At 38.0% G+C, this 17,446-nt stretch overlaps 4 protein-coding genes across 10 annotated transcripts; 1 reads left to right on the forward strand and 3 right to left on the reverse strand.

Annotated features, from left to right (window-relative positions):
* Window positions 1-1,017: 1,017 nt before the first annotated feature.
* LOC7460050 (isocitrate dehydrogenase [NAD] regulatory subunit 1, mitochondrial) lies at window positions 1,018-3,573 on the reverse strand. Of its 2 annotated transcripts, none has more exons than XM_024609154.2 (4): window positions 2,957-3,573; window positions 2,280-2,519; window positions 1,757-1,835; window positions 1,018-1,568 (listed from the first exon to the last, which is right to left on the reverse strand). In XM_024609154.2, exons 1-4 carry the CDS (start codon window positions 3,446-3,448, stop codon window positions 1,294-1,296), a joined length of 1,086 nt encoding a protein of 361 aa, XP_024464922.1. In that variant the 5' UTR covers window positions 3,449-3,573; the 3' UTR covers window positions 1,018-1,293. The 2 variants fall into 2 exon arrangements, with proteins under 2 accessions (XP_024464922.1, XP_002312810.1); XM_002312774.4 differs by having other exon boundaries at window positions 2,927-3,571.
* A 1,026-nt stretch (window positions 3,574-4,599) lies between these two features.
* Window positions 4,600-7,351, reverse strand: LOC7474904 (SEC1 family transport protein SLY1). The gene is made up of 2 exons (XM_002312773.4): window positions 7,160-7,351; window positions 4,600-6,883 (listed from the first exon to the last, which is right to left on the reverse strand). The coding sequence occupies exons 1-2, from the start codon at window positions 7,188-7,190 to the stop codon at window positions 5,046-5,048; spliced, it is 1,869 nt and encodes a 622-aa protein (XP_002312809.2). The 5' UTR covers window positions 7,191-7,351; the 3' UTR covers window positions 4,600-5,045.
* Window positions 7,352-7,515: 164 nt separating this feature from the next.
* On the forward strand, window positions 7,516-10,541 carry LOC7460049 (metal-independent phosphoserine phosphatase). The gene is made up of 6 exons (XM_024609146.2): window positions 7,516-7,680; window positions 7,776-7,856; window positions 9,068-9,196; window positions 9,592-9,654; window positions 9,856-9,980; window positions 10,211-10,541. The coding sequence occupies exons 1-6, from the start codon at window positions 7,588-7,590 to the stop codon at window positions 10,401-10,403; spliced, it is 684 nt and encodes a 227-aa protein (XP_024464914.1). The 5' UTR covers window positions 7,516-7,587; the 3' UTR covers window positions 10,404-10,541.
* A 1,135-nt stretch (window positions 10,542-11,676) lies between these two features.
* On the reverse strand, window positions 11,677-17,106 carry LOC7474903 (protein LAZ1). Of its 6 annotated transcripts, none has more exons than XM_002312771.4 (9): window positions 16,908-17,094; window positions 16,588-16,809; window positions 16,432-16,488; window positions 16,179-16,287; window positions 15,053-15,237; window positions 14,859-14,947; window positions 14,274-14,535; window positions 12,708-12,959; window positions 11,677-12,418 (listed from the first exon to the last, which is right to left on the reverse strand). In XM_002312771.4, exons 2-9 carry the CDS (start codon window positions 16,777-16,779, stop codon window positions 12,059-12,061), a joined length of 1,506 nt encoding a protein of 501 aa, XP_002312807.2. In that variant the 5' UTR covers window positions 16,780-16,809; window positions 16,908-17,094; the 3' UTR covers window positions 11,677-12,058. The 6 variants fall into 6 exon arrangements, 5 of the variants coding, with proteins under 5 accessions (XP_002312807.2, XP_024464911.1, XP_024464910.1 ...); XR_002983871.2 differs by having other exon boundaries at window positions 12,285-12,418; window positions 12,708-12,871; window positions 16,908-17,103; XM_024609143.2 differs by lacking the exon at window positions 11,677-12,418 and having other exon boundaries at window positions 12,763-12,982; window positions 16,908-17,106.
* Between the last annotated feature and the right edge of the window lie 340 nt (window positions 17,107-17,446).

Here is a 17,446-nt window from a genome sequence, read left to right on the forward strand (position 1 = left end):
AAGATCAGCGTGCACAGTTCTGGCGCCAATAGTATTTGCCTATCCGAGTCAACAAGCCCGCCCTTGTCATGGTATTCTAGATGGGTCAGGTATACGAACGCAAACTGCTTTATCAATGATGGCTTCTCATCGATCAGGATCAAAATGTGGATGCCATGACAAGGCGCACAGTAAGAATATGATCCGAAACCAACCAAATAATACTGTCCTATAGATACAAAATCATTGCCCAGATTTCGCTCCATCCTTTAGCCTCCACTGACTGAGAGTAGGCTTGCAAGTAGCGGTACCCTACTCTCTTCCCCAACACCTTAGTAATTAGGGTTTCTTCCTACTTTTTATGTAATCTCCTTTTCTCAGCAGCGGACAATCAGATCGCAGGACAATCCTCCTCCTCCTCCTCAGAACAGTATCCTTCAAACAGTCCTTCCTTGTCGACTCTGTCCCCCATAAGAGTACCCTTACAGGACTTGCACTTGGGCTCCTCCATATTCACAGGCTCCTCGTCCTCTCTGACAAAGCCCGTTCCTTCCCCATCCATGACGTCTCCAACACCAACTTTTACTTTTTTGTATCACCACGTTCCTCCAAATCTTGCTTTTCAACAGATTGGGTGTCCCCTCGCCGAACACAGAGTGTGTACATTTTTTAGTTAGTTGATAGTCCAGCTTCCTATCTAATTTAATTTAGATCATAAACTAGGTATATACTCAAATTCTGGTGCAGGACTTTTTGAGTCCTTGAATTTTCAATCTGGGATAAATCTAATCTCCATCATCTATTCCATTGACAATTTATATGCTAAAAGTCGAAATTCATATTTATTTTGCTGTTTTAGGCAAGGCACTTGGGATTTTTTGTGGGTTGGGTTGCCTCGACCTAATTGTGATTATTCACGTTATTAGTTATTAATTAGTCTTAATAGCCATTTAGTGGTGCCTCCCTTTGAGAACTCAAAACCATTTGCTTGTTCCAGAGCTCAAGATTCCAATAAAGGATGGAGCAATATAGCTGAAATGGGTGAAACAAACGCGAAAATTTTCATTCAACTGAACAATCAGGGGCAGGTTCTTATTAATACGTTCCCTGATTCCCTCACAACCAGAAAAGAAAAGCCTAATCTTATTTGGGAGGAAAAGAAAAAGAATAACAGACACTATAAGATAATCCTGCAGTAGAATAGGATTAACTTGTATAGCAGGGGAGCGGGGAAGAACGGTGGCACGATACTTGCACAGGAAGACATGATAGTATGAAACAATGGCTATTAGGGGGCAGAATTCCTGGTACGGATCAGTCCAGATTAGCAATGACAGCATCAACCACCTCTTGTGTGGTGCTGTCTCCACCAAGGTCTTTGGTTCGACACTTCCCCTCAGATATTACATGCTTCACTGCAGTCTCAAGTCTATCAGCAAATGAAGGAAACTGAAGGTGTCTCAGCATCATGGCAGACGAGAGGAGCAAAGCCACTGGATTTGCCTTCTTTAGTTCCACCATTTTTTCTTTTCCCACGTTTCCAGCAGAAGCACCTTGCTCAAAAACAGCATAATCAGCTCCCACATTACCTGTAGTCACCAAAAACTAAATAAATTACAACGCAAGCTTATAGAGCTGATAGTAACAGAAAAGGTCCGAAGGACGTGAAACAATCAAGCTCCTAACAGCTTCAAGATTAGGATTCCTTAACCTATAACTCCTTAAAGAAGGTAGGTAAAAGTCTTTTGCAGAATTAGAACTTTAACCAAATTCATACCTCCTGGCATGACACCAGTGCCTCCAGCTATACCAGCAGCTGTATTTGCCACAAGATTGCCATAAAGATTAGGAGTAACCTGTACAGAGCATAACAGAGCTTTCATTAGTGAAAGGTCTAAAGTCAAAAGTGCTAAACAGTTGACAATCAAGCATGCATAAGACTATTGATTGCAGACAGTAGCCACTGCAAGAAGCTCAGTGAGGAGACGTGAAAAGACAAAACTGCAAGTCTAATTCTCAATTAGTTTACACCATGGTTTTAGCATCCTTGTATTATTAAATAGGGTGCTTCATTTAATCACAAGACAATTTTTTTCCCTAACCATATGAACTGATAATTCTCTCACCACAGCAAATGCTACCGAGAGACCTGCTGCTGAACAACAGACTTGTTCCGACACATCAAAACCGAGGTTGCATACCAACACCATAAATACATAGAAATCACCTAATAATGAATAACATCCCCCATAGACACCAATTCAAACAATAATGAACAAAAGTTTTCAAAAATCACGTACCATCACATCAAATTGCTCAGGTTTCGAAACCAGCTGCATACAGCAATTATCCACAATAATCTCAGTATACTTTATACTCGGATATTTCTTCGCAACCTCTCTGCAAGACTCCAAAAACAACCCATCTGCAAGTTTCATAATATTTGCCTTATGCACTGCCGTCACTGTCTTCCTATTATTCAAATAAGCATACTCAAATGCATACTTCGCAATTCTCTCCGAGCAAAACTTTGTTATCACCTAAAAACACATTCATCACCATCAACACACCATTATATATATATATATAAAAATAACGAACAAATCACACACAACAAAAAGTAATTATTCAAAATGAAACAAATAATCGTCAAATCAGTTATATAAGATTTCAATCTACCTAAAACTCAAACTTGAATAAGCAAAACATAATTATCACAGGAGAGACTATTGATCATGAGGGGCTATAGAATAATACTAGTTTAGGTTCTTCCCGGAATCACTTCCGGGAAAATCCCTTCCATCAAATCAACATGTCCCTTTAGTGGGTCACAAATATTCAATGATCATGATAATTAACAAAACCATTAACAAATCATTAACTAATGATTAACACAATAAACAACAAAACAATTCACTAAGTCAAACAAACAATAAAGGTTGATTACTTTAAGGCTTTCAACAACACCAGGAACCACCTCATGCTCAAGCCCAGCGTATTCCCCTTCAGTATTCTCTCTAATAACAACAATATCAACATTTTCGTGCCGTGTAGGCAACCCTGGCAAATTAAAACAATTAACCAGCGAAGCATACAAATCCAATTCCTTCCTTAACGAAACATTCAGCGAGCTGACACCACCACCGACCGGAGTCCTCAATCCTCCTTTCAGACAAACTTTGTTATTCTTAATCGATTCGATAACTTCTTCCGGAATGCGATTCATGTCGCCGTGGACTTCGTATTTCTCGAAGTAAACCGGTGCGTGCATCGCTTGCATTACTTGTTCTACTGCGTTGGTGACTAAAGGCCCGATTCCGTCTCCGGGGATGAGGGTGACTGCGCGTGGTGTTCCGTCTCCGGGTCGCGGCATGTAGGTAACGGACCGGGAAGTTGGGATGGGGGTTAGAGAGAAGGAGGTGGTGGGTTTGGTTAGGGATTTGAGGAGGGAGAAAGACCGGCGAGCCATGGAGGCTTAGGGATTTTTTGTGTTTGATTTTTGGAAATTAGGGCTTGGAGGCCATCAAAGGAGAGGGAGAAAAGAGCGGGTATTTTGGTCATCGAGGAGACTAGAATAGAAAGGAAGAGGAAAGTGAAAATGTTGAGGAAAGTTTAAATTTAGTCCCTATTGTATATATTATTCTCAGTTAAATTCTAAAAGAAGAGACTCTATCAATCAGATATTAGATGTTTTGAAATTTTTCGGTTAGGTCCTTCGGAGAATATTTGTTAATATTGTCCATATAATAAATATAAATATTGATACAAATCCGGATATAACCCAACTAAGGACCCGAAAAGCTTAATAATTTAATACAAAAAAAAAAAAAAACAAAGTTATACATCAATCTACCTATTTGTTTTTAGTAGTGTTTTAACACTTTGTTTTAATTAAGGGAATTATATCCTTCATTTGACAAAAAAATTAAAAAAATCGAGTTAAATTCAACCCTTCAATGTTTTGAGAAACAATTTTTTATTTTTTAAGAGAAAAATAGGATTCAATGTTGAATATATCCCGTGTTCCTCTTTGCTAAAGTCAGCTTCGGGCCTTCAAAGGTTCATCAACAGCTAGAGAAGCTTACACCTATAATACCATTACCTGCTGCCTTCCTTGTCTTTGGTCGAACAATCTGCATCGTAATTGCCTGTAAACTACATCACATCACATCACATCACATCACATCAGGGTTCTTAGTTTGGAAAGCTTCCCTCTCAACAATTTATCTTGGAAGGTGATGGGATATTTGAACCTTTTAAAGCTACAACGATGATTAGGGCAATTATAGAGCTCACTTGGCAGTCTGCATATAGCAGTTCGGTTTATCATTCTGCATCGGAACCAGGATATTACTCGGCATAGAGAACGTAAATTCGGTGATCCTCAAACTCAAACAGTTGAGCTCGGAAGATGATGAAATATACAAGGAGTACCCGACCCTAGTTGTCACCAGTAGCTATTTCTTCCAAAGTTTTGCAGCCTGATAATGAACAATGACAAGGAAATGCCAACATCTGATGCCTAACTCATCAAACAACAGATCAGATAAAAGGAAGGTTGGATTAAAAGATGAGGACGGCAAAACCATAGGCATCCTGATAGATCGCCTACACACGCAATTATCAAGCACTCAATTCTTCATCTAACAAATGTTGAAATAATTGAACGTTCATGCATACAATGTACGGATTAAAACTAACAAATAATTCTCTAGCAATCACATTTGCGAAAGAAGAAATGAAATATTTTTTTTTTCTAACCATACAAAGATTAACTTCAATGAAGCTCAGAAAACCTTTTTTAATGGCGGATACCATCTCTCAATATAATGAACATAAAAGGGATCCTTCCAGAGTGTCAAAGAAAGTCAAAAGTTCTATTTGAAAACGCCTCCATATAGCGTTATACCCAAGAAATAAGAAAACCTAATTCTCAGCTATTAACCAGCTTCAAAACCTTTTCTGCCAACAATCCATTTATGCTGAATCAACATTCGTAGCTCCTTTCTTTCACGCATCAACCATGAAACAGCTGGCCTTAAAATGCACATACAAAAATACCTGAACTAGAGGGTTGGAGCAGGAGAAGCCGCAGTACTACCCAATCCCATCTTCTGCCCCAACACTGTAAGCTGCTCAACGAACTCAATTCCAGTGAGGATTTCTGTTGTTCCATATATAACATGCTTGACAGGCTGCTGACGCTGTGCAAATTCTTGTAAGCTTCCATACTCCATATAATTACCACCACCGATCATAAACACTATAGCTTCTTTATATGGCCCTTTCAGATGGCTGCCACTGGTCCCAGAGCCTGACTTGGGAGCTCGAGGATCAAACACAAGGTAAGAATCCACATCAGGATTTGGCCTCCCCTCCATCAAAGCTTCCACAATCCTCGTTAATGCCAGCTGCCTATCACTAGATAATAAATTCTTCACACCAGCTGTCACAGCGCTAATTGACTGCCCATAAAGTTTTTCAGCCCAATCAACAATGTTACTTCGACTGGCAGAATTTGATGATGCCAATGACACATTTAAGGACTTCATTTTCTTCACATACTGGAATGCACAAGTATCAACCTCAGACTCCCTTAGAGAAGTTTCAATGGCTTCCACTTCTGCCGGATTAATACTTTCAGAACATATAAGGTAAATGATTGCAAATCTGAGCTTATCCATCTTGGTTCCTTTCCCTCTAAGCACACCCAAAAGTTCATTCCGATCAATCCCTCCTCTGACCATCATGTCATTCTCTTTTTTCGCATAGGAATCAAGAGACCTCTCCTTGATCTCACCCAACAAAACAGTTGCAATGTTTGTGTGCTTATCAATCACCTGCTTCCGCTCTGTCAATTCAGGCAGAGAGTTCACAGCATTCATCAAATGCTTGGTGTTCCCAATCAAGTCCGTCCCATCAAACTCAGCCCCATCAGTTCCTCCAGTCCTCCTATTAACCTCATCAACATCCTTCTTATACTTGTTCAATTGAGTCTCAATTTCCACTGCAACTTCAGGAAACTCCAGGGACCCATTTGCCACCCAAAATGGATCAGAACTATCCAATTCATATGACCTCATCCCACCCTTTTCCCCTGGCACACTCAACCTGTTAAGCCTCAAGCCAAGAACATCATGAACAAGAGGAAGATACCTAAAATCATGTTGTATTCCAACTGACAATTCAAAATTTCGATCAAATATACACAAAACTGGCCTCTGAAATGAGCTCGCAAAACCCCCACCTTCTGTAAACAAATTGTTCTTTGACAATAAATGATCTCTCAACTTCTGATCTAACACCGACGCCACCATCTCTGCTGGCCCTCCACTTGGACACCTAATAACTGGCACAACAGCGAGTGTTGCCAACACACAAAATAACCCACTAGCAACCTTCTCAACAATCTCCTCAATCTCTCTATCACCAGCAGATGGATCATTCAACTGAACATAACAAAACTTCTGCGCCAACGAAAACAAGTTATGCTCCAAAGTCACAAACTCCAAATACTGGTCATGCACCTTCAAAATCTTATCTATGGACTCCGAATTCAATGTCCCTGATGCAAGATCCTCAAGAAGCGGACGAGGAATAGATGATGAAAAATTAAGGTGCAAGCTATCATAAAGCGAGCGTGACGCATCAGCAACAATCCTCTGAACATTAACTTGACTTGGTTGAACAAAGTACACAGCAGGGACATCATGGACATGCTTTCGATCCTTGTCAATAAGGAAATAAAGAGTAACCCCATGTTTTCTCAGATCCTTGACATGAATCAATGGAGATAATATATTTTGACAAAATTTATCATAGATCAAGATCTTGTAAACCTCTTCATTAGCAGTACCAGTTGCATTCAAAGGTTGGTTCAGATTTAGCATCCGGATTATACATTCTGCAGCCCCAAAAAAAATGAAATTACAAAACTTGTTCAATAAACACATCAGATTAAACAAAAAGGAAAAAAACTTTTAAGTGTAATTTGGGATCGAATCTAAATAATACAAAATGGGTTCACATCAAAATCAAAACTTACTCACTAAATACATGAAATTAAGCAAAAAGGAATGAACTTATGAGGTTATTTGGGCTTAAAACTAAGTAATAACAAATGGGTTATTGCTTCATTCCACAAGAGATCTAAAGAGAGATAGGGAGAAAAGGCACTGACCTGTTTGTTTTTGACGCAGATTGAGAGCCATAACAGTAGGAAAAAGAAAAAAAATCTGAACTTAGTGAAATCTCGGAGTGTAAATTTGTTAGTTGTTACTCTCTAGTCTCTCTCTCTCTCCCTTCAATTTATCCCTTCATTGTTAGCTTCCCTGTCTCAAATGGAGAGATCAGGGGTTTGGCTATATATGTTGGATTCAATGACGTCGGCTTCATTATAGTGTGATCTTGATTATCCGATAAAATTATAACACGTCATATGTTTAGAATTCATTTTCTTGACTTGTTGATTATTACTCGACCTAACCAATGAGGAACTGCCACGTAATTGACATTAAGTATTAAATATGTGGTCATCTGCCCCATTTTTAGAAACAGGCAAAAGAAGAGGGAGGGGAGTGTGGAGGAGAAGAGAGAGACATTCTGGCTATGGAAAAGAAATTGTGTTTGAGAAACAAATATTGGGTTTTAAGGCATGGAAAGAGCATTCCTAATGAAAAGGGTCTCATTGTTTCCTCTATGGTGTTACTACCTATCTTTTTAAAAACTCTACCTTTTATTCCTAAACCTGTTTCAGTGCTTGTTCAGTTTATAACCAGTGGGTGATTTTATAACAGGAAAATGGGATCAAGGAAGAATACCAATTAGCAGATGAAGGTGTTGGTCAGGCACAGTTGGCTGGAGAATTGTTCCTTAAGGTGTGTATTTCAGTGTGAAGATTGCATTTTTAAAAAAGATAACATTTTTCATGTTTTATCCTTCTGATCTGCGTTCAATTTTCCTATGTAATCTATTTGCATAGACTAGCTGGTTCTTAGGCTTTGTTCTAATTTTATGGGTATCGTAATTCACAAAATAAAAGGGCAATTCTGATTGTATTTTGAAAAAACACCTTTTTCGGGCAAATCTTTGAATTCCTAGAGTTAGAGAGGTTTAGGATGTTATAGTCTATGGCTTGAGGTTTTTCAATTTCATAAGCAGCAAAGCATGGAAGGTCCTTTAGAAAAACTAAGAAGTTCAGGTTTCTGATGATGGTTTGAATATTCAAAACTGTTGAAGATGCCAAACCTTGGGATGAGAAGGAATAGTTGAGTTGATTATGTGAGTTTTCAAAATTATGTACTTCAACTTGCTTTCTATGCCTGTTTGAGCACTACCCAAAACTTTTGCAAACTTTGTACCGTAAAGACATAAAAGGACCAAAGAAATCAAAGTTTGGCGTGTCTTAAAATTGACAAGAGATTATGGGAAGAAAGTAGTTGTTTCCTGTAGGAGTTTTGTTGAGGGTGGACAATCAAATACTATTTGCAAGAGAATATAAACGTATGCATGTCAGCTGGGAATATCACTCTAAGAATTATGCAAGAATGGGGCACATTGGAAAATGATGGTATTCTGAGTTTGGATAGGCTGTGGTATCACTTTGTTGGAAGCATTTGTGGATGACAAAGACCGAAAATGAAAGATTTCTAGGATGTTGTTGTAGAGATAATTGACGTGTGAGAGAGTTTAAGGAGGGAATTTGAAAAGCCAATATTTAAAAATGCTTGATGTTGTTATAGAGGATGGTTTGACAAAAGGTTTTCAATAAACAAGGAGAAAGTAAAGACTGAACAATATGGCAAATGAGAGTGGAGACTCTGGGTGGGGAGTCGGCACTTGGTAGCTAGCATACAAGGACATATCATGCTGAGCATCAAATAACTTTGTTTATGCTTTTGTGAATTCCTTTTGCCAATGTTATCATGGTTGGCAGTATAAATAAGGAGAAAGCTACAATTGCTAATGGCTTGATGGAACTCTTTTTTATCCCTTAGTAATTGGCTTTCTTTAACTGCTGTTGTTGATTCCCCCCTTCAGCAAATTTAAGAGTCCGCTGCATATCCAGCTAACTGTATAATCTGTGCAGGAATTGAAAGAGAGAAACATACCACTTGAAAGTGTTCGCATCTGCTACTCTCCATTTGCAAGAACGAGCCACACTGCCAAAGTTGTTGCATCTGTTTTGAATCTTCCCTTTGAAGGTCCTCAATGTAAAGTGAGTTACCGAACCCAATGAGCATTCTTTATTTAGTGCATCTACTTATCTGCTGCACCGAAGTGCTTGAAAAGTGTCGTTCCTCATAATGCCATTCACTAGGAAAATTATCTATAATTAGCAAGGGTTGGCAGACCAGATGTTATGACCCCCCCTCAACATGCAAAGAAGTTGCATGGTTATCTTTCATTTTATTGGGCTGCTGGCCATGTAAGCTCCTCCGATGACCTGAGTCTATGGTGCTACTTTGTTACCATCTGAAGAAAATAATCTGCTGAACATCTGGTCTCTTTTCTATCAGAAACCTGTGTTCAGTCAATTGAATGTAATGAGTTTTTTCTTGTATGTTTGTTGTTATTCCTCATACTCATTATAAAGTAAATGCTACTTGGCAGATGATGGGAGATCTTCGAGAACGCTATTTTGGTCCTTCATTTGAACTTTTTTCACATGATAAGGTAACACATTCGTGGAGTTTATTTTAGATTTTCTTGCCATAAGGCTACTAGATTAAGGGTCTTTTGTACATGTATATGGTAAGATGGAGTACTCACTGCAACAATGGCCTCACTCAATAACCCGCACCATCTAAGCCAAAGAAGCACAGCCCTTCCCACTAGCAATTGAGGCTTACTTTTTTTTTCTTTCTCAATCGACAGTATCCTGAGATATGGGCACTTGATGAGAAAGATCCATTCACTCGACCAGAAGGTGGAGAAAGTGTTGATGATGTCGCTACTAGACTTGAAAGTGCTCTGGCAATTATCGAGTCAGAATTTCAAGGGTAAGCATGTCCATGTTTCTTTTGCATTATGAAAAGCATGATCCAGAAAATGAGGAAACAGTTTTAGTACCCTCAGTATTATCACCTTATAATCCATCAAAGTGTTTTTAGGAAATATTGAACGTTTCTGGGAACATATAAAAGAAACCCATTCTTTTTCAAGTTGCATTTTAATGTGAACGTTGGCATTGGCTGTAAAGGCTTTGTTTTAATTATCAATTGTTGTGCAGGTGTGCAGTCTTGATTGTGAGCCATGGTGACCCCTTGCAAATCTTGCAAACAGTACTAAATGCAACCAAGCAAAACACAGAGTCGTCCTCTAATGACTTGGCATCAATAATTCAAGCAGTCAAGGTCCCTTCTGTCTTGTCTCAGCACCGGAAATTTGCACTGGTTACTGGAGAACTTAGGCCGGTAGAATAATTTGCAACTCATGTTGAGTGATGTGGTTTGAGACTTCAGTGATTTGATTTTGTTTAGACTTGAAAAATATCCCCTGAAGCAACAATGATTCTTCTGATGAGCAATAGCATAGTCTGCTTAAGATCCATTCTGTTTCAATGTGTTTTCGATAAAATATACTTGATAGGTAGAGGATTTTGCCATAAATGAAATGGTTTGCAATATATAGGCGAACACCAAACTGATGGTATAATTGGCAAGCACCGAAGCTTGGGTCACATATTTGTGATTTCACACAATAACACAGTTCCAAGCAGACACAAGGACAGCAGCAATAACAAAAAGAACAGAGTAAACAGAGTTTATGAGAAGCAAACTCTTGTTTTTCTGCACACCAAGTCTCAGTAACTGAGTCAATCCAACGGAGGTTCCCAACATGAAGAACTGCTTCAGATAAGCCTGGCACCCCATGAGACATAAGATCCTTGAACGTCCCATGCTTTGGGTCAGAAGAAACCAGAGCCCTGCATTCATACTCCAACATCGTCTCACCGTTCTTCAACAGGCATAAAACTTTAACAAATCCGCTGTTCAAATAGAACTTAGAATCCTTGAATGATTTATCTTGTTCCAAACCCCTTGGCAAGTAAGCTCCCATGTTGTACTTCTTGACCCATGACTCCACCGCTCCATATTCCATAACCATATCTCAAATTCTCCTTGGTTGCACAATTGGAGCCACAACCAGTTGATAGAATAACAAGTTGATAGCCACACCTATTGGAGCCACAACCATTAGGTTTTGGGACTCCTTGCAATCGATCATCTGCAAGATGAAAAGAGAGAATAACGGGAAGTTTATAATGCATGCGAATCCAACTAAGCCAATGAAGCCTTCCATTAAGCAAGACCCTAGTGGAGTCACAATTAGATGGTAAGATATTTGATGGGTGGGTCTTGCATGGGATCAATAAGGACATACAAGGTGGTGGCTCTGTTGAGTTTTAATTTCACGTTTTTGGTGGTGGACCACCGTTATTATGTTAAGGGTTGTGTTGAGTTTTATCCAGTTGGGCCACTATTGTTCAAGGTTTTGTGTAATGACCTGGTGGTTGAGATTTCGCCGATTCGGGAGCTTGATTGGTGGATGAGCTACATGTACAAGGAATAAACAACGCATGGAGTCGTAGTTATGCATTGCTGGGTTTTTTTAAATCATTTCTTCGTGATGGAACAGGCAGACTAAATGATAGATGATTTCTCATCTTTTATGGCCAATAAGTACAGCAGCATGTGAAGTCCACATATTGAAGCACGTACACGTTAATTTAACAAGACTCAAACGTTAAAGTAACTCAATAGCTGTGTTGGTTTTCACAATCAGGGCTTTTAAAACTTTAATACGACATTTCGAAAACCAAATATGTGATACATGCCTAGCAAACCCATCATGAAGGATCTTACAGTTGATGTAAAGATGGATTCAGATGAAAATTTGAGATTTTCTCATGCATGTCAGCCAAAAACCATCCCATCGGAGAAAATTAATAGCTCATGTGATTGGGATGCCAGGACAAGACATCTTTTTGACTTGAGTTTCCTCCGGTTGTTCTTTGACCCCTGATCTGATACCCCTGAATTTGTTTCCGTAAAAAATGGAATAAAGAAAAAGGACTCTAATCTTTAGTGACCCATCTACGACCCCTGACCTGATATGCACCATAGCTTTGATCGCTGCTACTTTCTCCCCCGCTTTCTCCACTGATATATCCTGATTTCCTGCGGTTGTGCTTCTTCCCCCTTGCTACCCCAGTGTCACTGAAGCTCCCAATTAAAAGAGGGTCATCAATTCCACGAATGACCCTCCGTGTGGGTGAAGGTGTTGCTATGCAACTATCATCCTTTGTTCTTCTCTTGTCTTTGTTGTGCTGCTTCATATTTTGAGAAATTCTATGCAGTTTCTCGTTGAACTTTATAATTCCCTTCTCCACAGGCTCCACTGCTTGGTTTACAGTGAACTTCACATCATTCACAATCTGCATGGGAGACAACAGCTGATTCAGCAGGAGATAAATGTGATGTCATGTGCTTCACCAAACCAAATTAACAGTGCACATTGCCAGATTTGTGTTTTACACTGTAATTTTATCACATTTTCACATATGGACATTGACTGGCCTTCAGTTTAATTTATTACTAGACTGGCAAAGCTGATACTGAACCAGCAACTCCTTTTGTTTACAGTATCAATAAAGTTTCAGGTTAGTGACTGCACAGCTATACTCCAATTGCATTCCTATTATAAGCTAAATGAAAGAAACTTACAAATCCACCACCACCAACGACAACATCTCGTACACTTTCTTTTATGGTCATTCCACTCCTAACATCAATGTCGGGTTGAGGAAGGCGTAGCTTTGTTGGCCGCTCACTGTCTCTAACCTCATCAGGATCTACAGGGCAATCAACAGATACATAATCTCCAAGAACTGCAACACTTCCAGGAAACCGGTCTCCCATTAGCTCATAAGGCTTGGCAGGGAACACATACAGATGAACAATAGAAGCAATGCCCATCTGTGCTGGATGGATACATTGACCTGTTAAACTTCAATATTTTGAATGAGAAAAAACAAAAGCAGTTATAAACTTTATTGAAGAGATCTAGACATTGATGACTGTTGCACTCCCCAGGAATATTGTAACAATAGCTACAAGAAAAATTCACCAATCAAATTTAACCATTAACACATGTAGCACATTGCAGTGAAAGACACAGGACCAACCACAGTTCATAACTTTGTTTACACCATAACCATTAAACAGGAGGCCAAATGCCAAAGTTCACCAGCATGTCTCGGTGAATAATCACTGTAACTTTGTATCAGACGCCTCTCGTCTATTCCATCGCTAAACCTACTGCAGAACACCCATACTAGTAGAATAACATATTTTTTTCACGTAGTTCTAAAGCAAATGACAAGGCAGAAATCCCCAGAACAACAAAACAAAACGAATTGCCCCATAAAACATTCTATAAGCAAGTTTAAACAGCCATATAACAGAAATTATCAGTCTGGCCCCGCCAAATAATGCAAAGGTGGTGTGTCCAGCATTTCAGATTGGTAGTCCTTGAGAAATGACATCCTAAACATGCTACATGAGCAACCAAACAGTACATCCACTTGAACACCTTTTATTTTGTCCTTTTTCTTGATTGATAAGATTAGGCTCAAGTCTATTTTATTCAAACTCTTCCTCTGCCCTTCACCACTTAAGCTAAAGCCCAAGGGCACTGCATTCAACTCTTTACCACCCTCCTTCTGAACTGTGACATCTACGACCATTATCTGCTCCTCTCCTCACTGCATCCCCTTATTTCAACAACTTGAGACAGACTGCACTGGCCCTAAATTGCAGAACACTGCCAATTTACTTTTTACTTGACCATTGCCCTAAAGCTCATCAATCAGCAACATGCCATAGTTTCCTCTCTAGAGAAGCAACTAGACAAGCATTTCCAGTTCCCAGAATGCTTAATTTTCTCATATAACCATCCACAAATAATAGAAGGCACACGGACATGCACAGATGTTTTATTGAAAAACAAAATCTTGCTTTTGCCCTGTCATAAGAATTCCAACACTCAAGTTGGAATTACATAACTTTTGCATTTATCTTGTGATAAAATCTTGACTTGTCCATGAAAGAACCTAGTGGCATTTGAGTAGTTCAGAATTTTGATTCACCCAAGACATTAACCTATTCACTTCATGATGTCAAAGACAGCTACTAGTACAGCAACAGATTATCTTACACCACCAAGAGCAAGAATAATATACGTATGGAACAGAACAGAAAAGGAGATACTATGGAATGGAAGCTATCTACCTCTATACAAATGATAAAGTCTTGGATACTTGACTTAAATTGCAAGCCTTGAGCTATAGGACTTTTGAATAAACCAAGAGAGTAGAGAAGAGCAATTGCCACTCCTTGCCACCAAGTCAAAAATACAATTGATTTAAACGTCAGGAACTTGTATAAAGGTTTTATGTGAGCCAGTTCATCCTTTATGGCAGTGTAAAATTGCACCAAACAGTACAAAGCCCAAGATTGACTGAAATTTAGAACCACCGCCATGTAAGGATACCTACAAAACCAGGGGAATGCTAAGGTATTCAGTGATTTTTGACAAGAGATATCTGTTAAAAGAGAGTACACATCAATTGGGGCCAATTTAGAAGTAGGAATCATTATATACACACTCGCAGATCAGACAACGAGTCCACATGGAATGACCATTTTAAAGAATATGCAATTAAACTATGAACCAACAAGTGCATTGGCATAAGGATGATAATTCTCAACCTCTATCATTCCCATGAAAACCTTTACAGAAAACAAAAGGTTCAAGTTTCAATAAAGAAAAGAAGCAATGGACCTCACAAATGTAAAAATCAAGATCAGCTTTACCCGCATCTCAATTTAAAATCTCCTTCACAATATACACCAAAGGCTTCAAGAAGTACTGCTAAAACTGCCGTCAAAGACTTTATTAACATCTGTCAAAAAAGATACAGATCATAATCTTTTCCAATCCAAGAATGCTGGAATTGGGAAATGTAAAAAGAGCTGCAAAATATAGAACTTCTCAAAAGAAAACATACATATTGAACAATACCGAACTTTACAACTTGGTAAAACCACTGACCAAGCTTCCATGGTTTAAAGATATAATTCATTGGAAAAGGGTGTTTTATAATTCCCCTTTCATGATTATGTTCTAAAAGGGGTGCCTTAGAACTCGAGCGACCTTCTCTTTCCAAAAACTCAATAGTTCTTTCTTCCCCACCTTTAAGAAGTAGATAAAAGAAAACAACTATCAATAACAATATCAACACCAGAAGAATAAACAAAATGAAATCAGGAAAATAATTAATTAAAACCATAGGAAAATACCTCATCCATATGTATAATTACAAAACTATAAAATCATAGAAGACTCGTATGCCTTGTTAATAAACAATACTAAAAATCACACAGCAACTAGATCAAACTTTTACTTTTTTATATAGAACAAAACATCCACTTATAAACATAATTATAGTTTGCAATTTGACATAAATGCTGTAAGATGACATTTAAAACTAGAATGGCACCCAGCCAGACATGTGCATTACCACACGTGCAATGTAGAATGTATTTGACTATGTTCACATACTTCTCTGAATGTGTACGAAAGAAGCATGAACAAATGAATCCAATACATCATAATGACAATGCCAGAGAATTTCTTCCAGCCAAACTTGCCAATTTCGCCTCTTATATTACTTTACCCATAGATTATTTAAATACGTGCGCACATGTTTTAATTTTTGCACATTTCAAAAGAAACTAGCACACCCTTGAAATTGTCAGAACAGGAACAAATACATAAGCCATGTTCAACAAGTTTTTTTTTTTGTTTCATGGCAGCTTGTATTCAAGAAAACTCCATCATGACCATCTGGGGCCTTAGGACCAAAAAGCTTGACTACAAACCATAGAAGGAAACTGTCTTCGGCTGCTAAAAAACCCCCAAGATTCTGACTTCCACAAGAGGATTCATGGACAAAAGCATGGAAATGTCAATTCCATGAAGAGGAATATATCAGACCATCCAGAATTAGTAAACAACTTCAAAGAACTACCACTACAGAATCTAGGAAATGACAAAATTATACGAGATGAATTAAACTGAATTTCGGATAAAACCCTTCATTGCACACAAAAAACTTTTAGTAAGAAACATACCTAAGCAAGCAACAAGGTATCTTCCAAAGCAATACATAGCAAATGATTCATAGCAATCCCGCAGTATTTCGATATCAACACTAATCGACGGATCCAGCAATGAAACAAACTATTCAAAATAACCCAAGTTAGGAAAAAAAAATCAAAAACTTCCATCCACCTCTCCAAATTCAAAAACTCAAACAACCCATTATTCAAAATTCAAACTTTTCACAGAATAAACCTCAATCAAGCAGAACAATCACTTACTCACCGATTCTACAGCATAGCAAGGAACCATAAGGATAACCCCGATCAAAAACTTCTGCTCCTGAGAGGTAAAAAGAGTACCAAACAGTCAACCAACAAATATCAGCAAACTCATTCAAAACCGAAAGCAGGGCAATCAAACAAGGAAACAAATAGTCACCTCAGGATTCCTGTACGCGGAAAGATGCTCGAACAAGAGGTAGAAAGACGAAGACAAGGATACAAGTACAAAAGCACCAGCAATCAAAGTATCCCATAAGGGAATTGAGAATGTCAAAAGATAATAAACTATGAGATCCTGTAAATACTTCATCGCCTGCTTCTCTCTCAAATGCGAAATATCATACAGCATAATTTGAATTTCGCAATATCCATAATCAATCTAAAAAAGATGAGATTTTGAATTAAATTTCTAATCAATTCATTCATCAATCGTAATAGAGAATCCAAATCAATGAAAGTTGAAAATAATTTACTTACAGCTGAGTCCAAATTGAATTGAACAAGGCAAGGAAACTGGAGGGGTGAGTGGGGATAGGCGAAATGATTCTGCTCCGCGACAAAGAGTGATTTTTATTCACTACATTATGGTGTAGGGAGGAAAGACTTTCATAAAAAAAAAATCGCAGCCATTCAGCTACTTTGGTCCCTACTATAATATATTTATGATTAATGATTATAACAATTCACTAGCCAGTGAATATTTTGTTGTTTCCATTTTAGGAGCAGGTGATATCTTTATATAGTTTTTCTTCAAAAATCTTTATCATAATTTGCAATTAAAATAAAAATGAGACTTATTTGAATACTTAAGATTAAATCATTTAATAAACAAATGTGATTTGATTATATATAGTTTTTGTTTGAACGTTAGTGTTCTAAGATAAAAATGATAAATAAAAATGAGATAAAATTACAATTAATTAAAATGATGAAGATAAGTATATAAAAATAATCTAAAATAAATTTTTATTTTTTAAAATAAAAAATAATCTTTTTTATCCGAACTATATTAATTT

The sequence above is a fragment of the Populus trichocarpa genome, chromosome 9 (genome assembly GCF_000002775.5).
Source record: "Populus trichocarpa isolate Nisqually-1 chromosome 9, P.trichocarpa_v4.1, whole genome shotgun sequence".
Taxonomy (NCBI): domain Eukaryota; kingdom Viridiplantae; phylum Streptophyta; class Magnoliopsida; order Malpighiales; family Salicaceae; genus Populus; species Populus trichocarpa.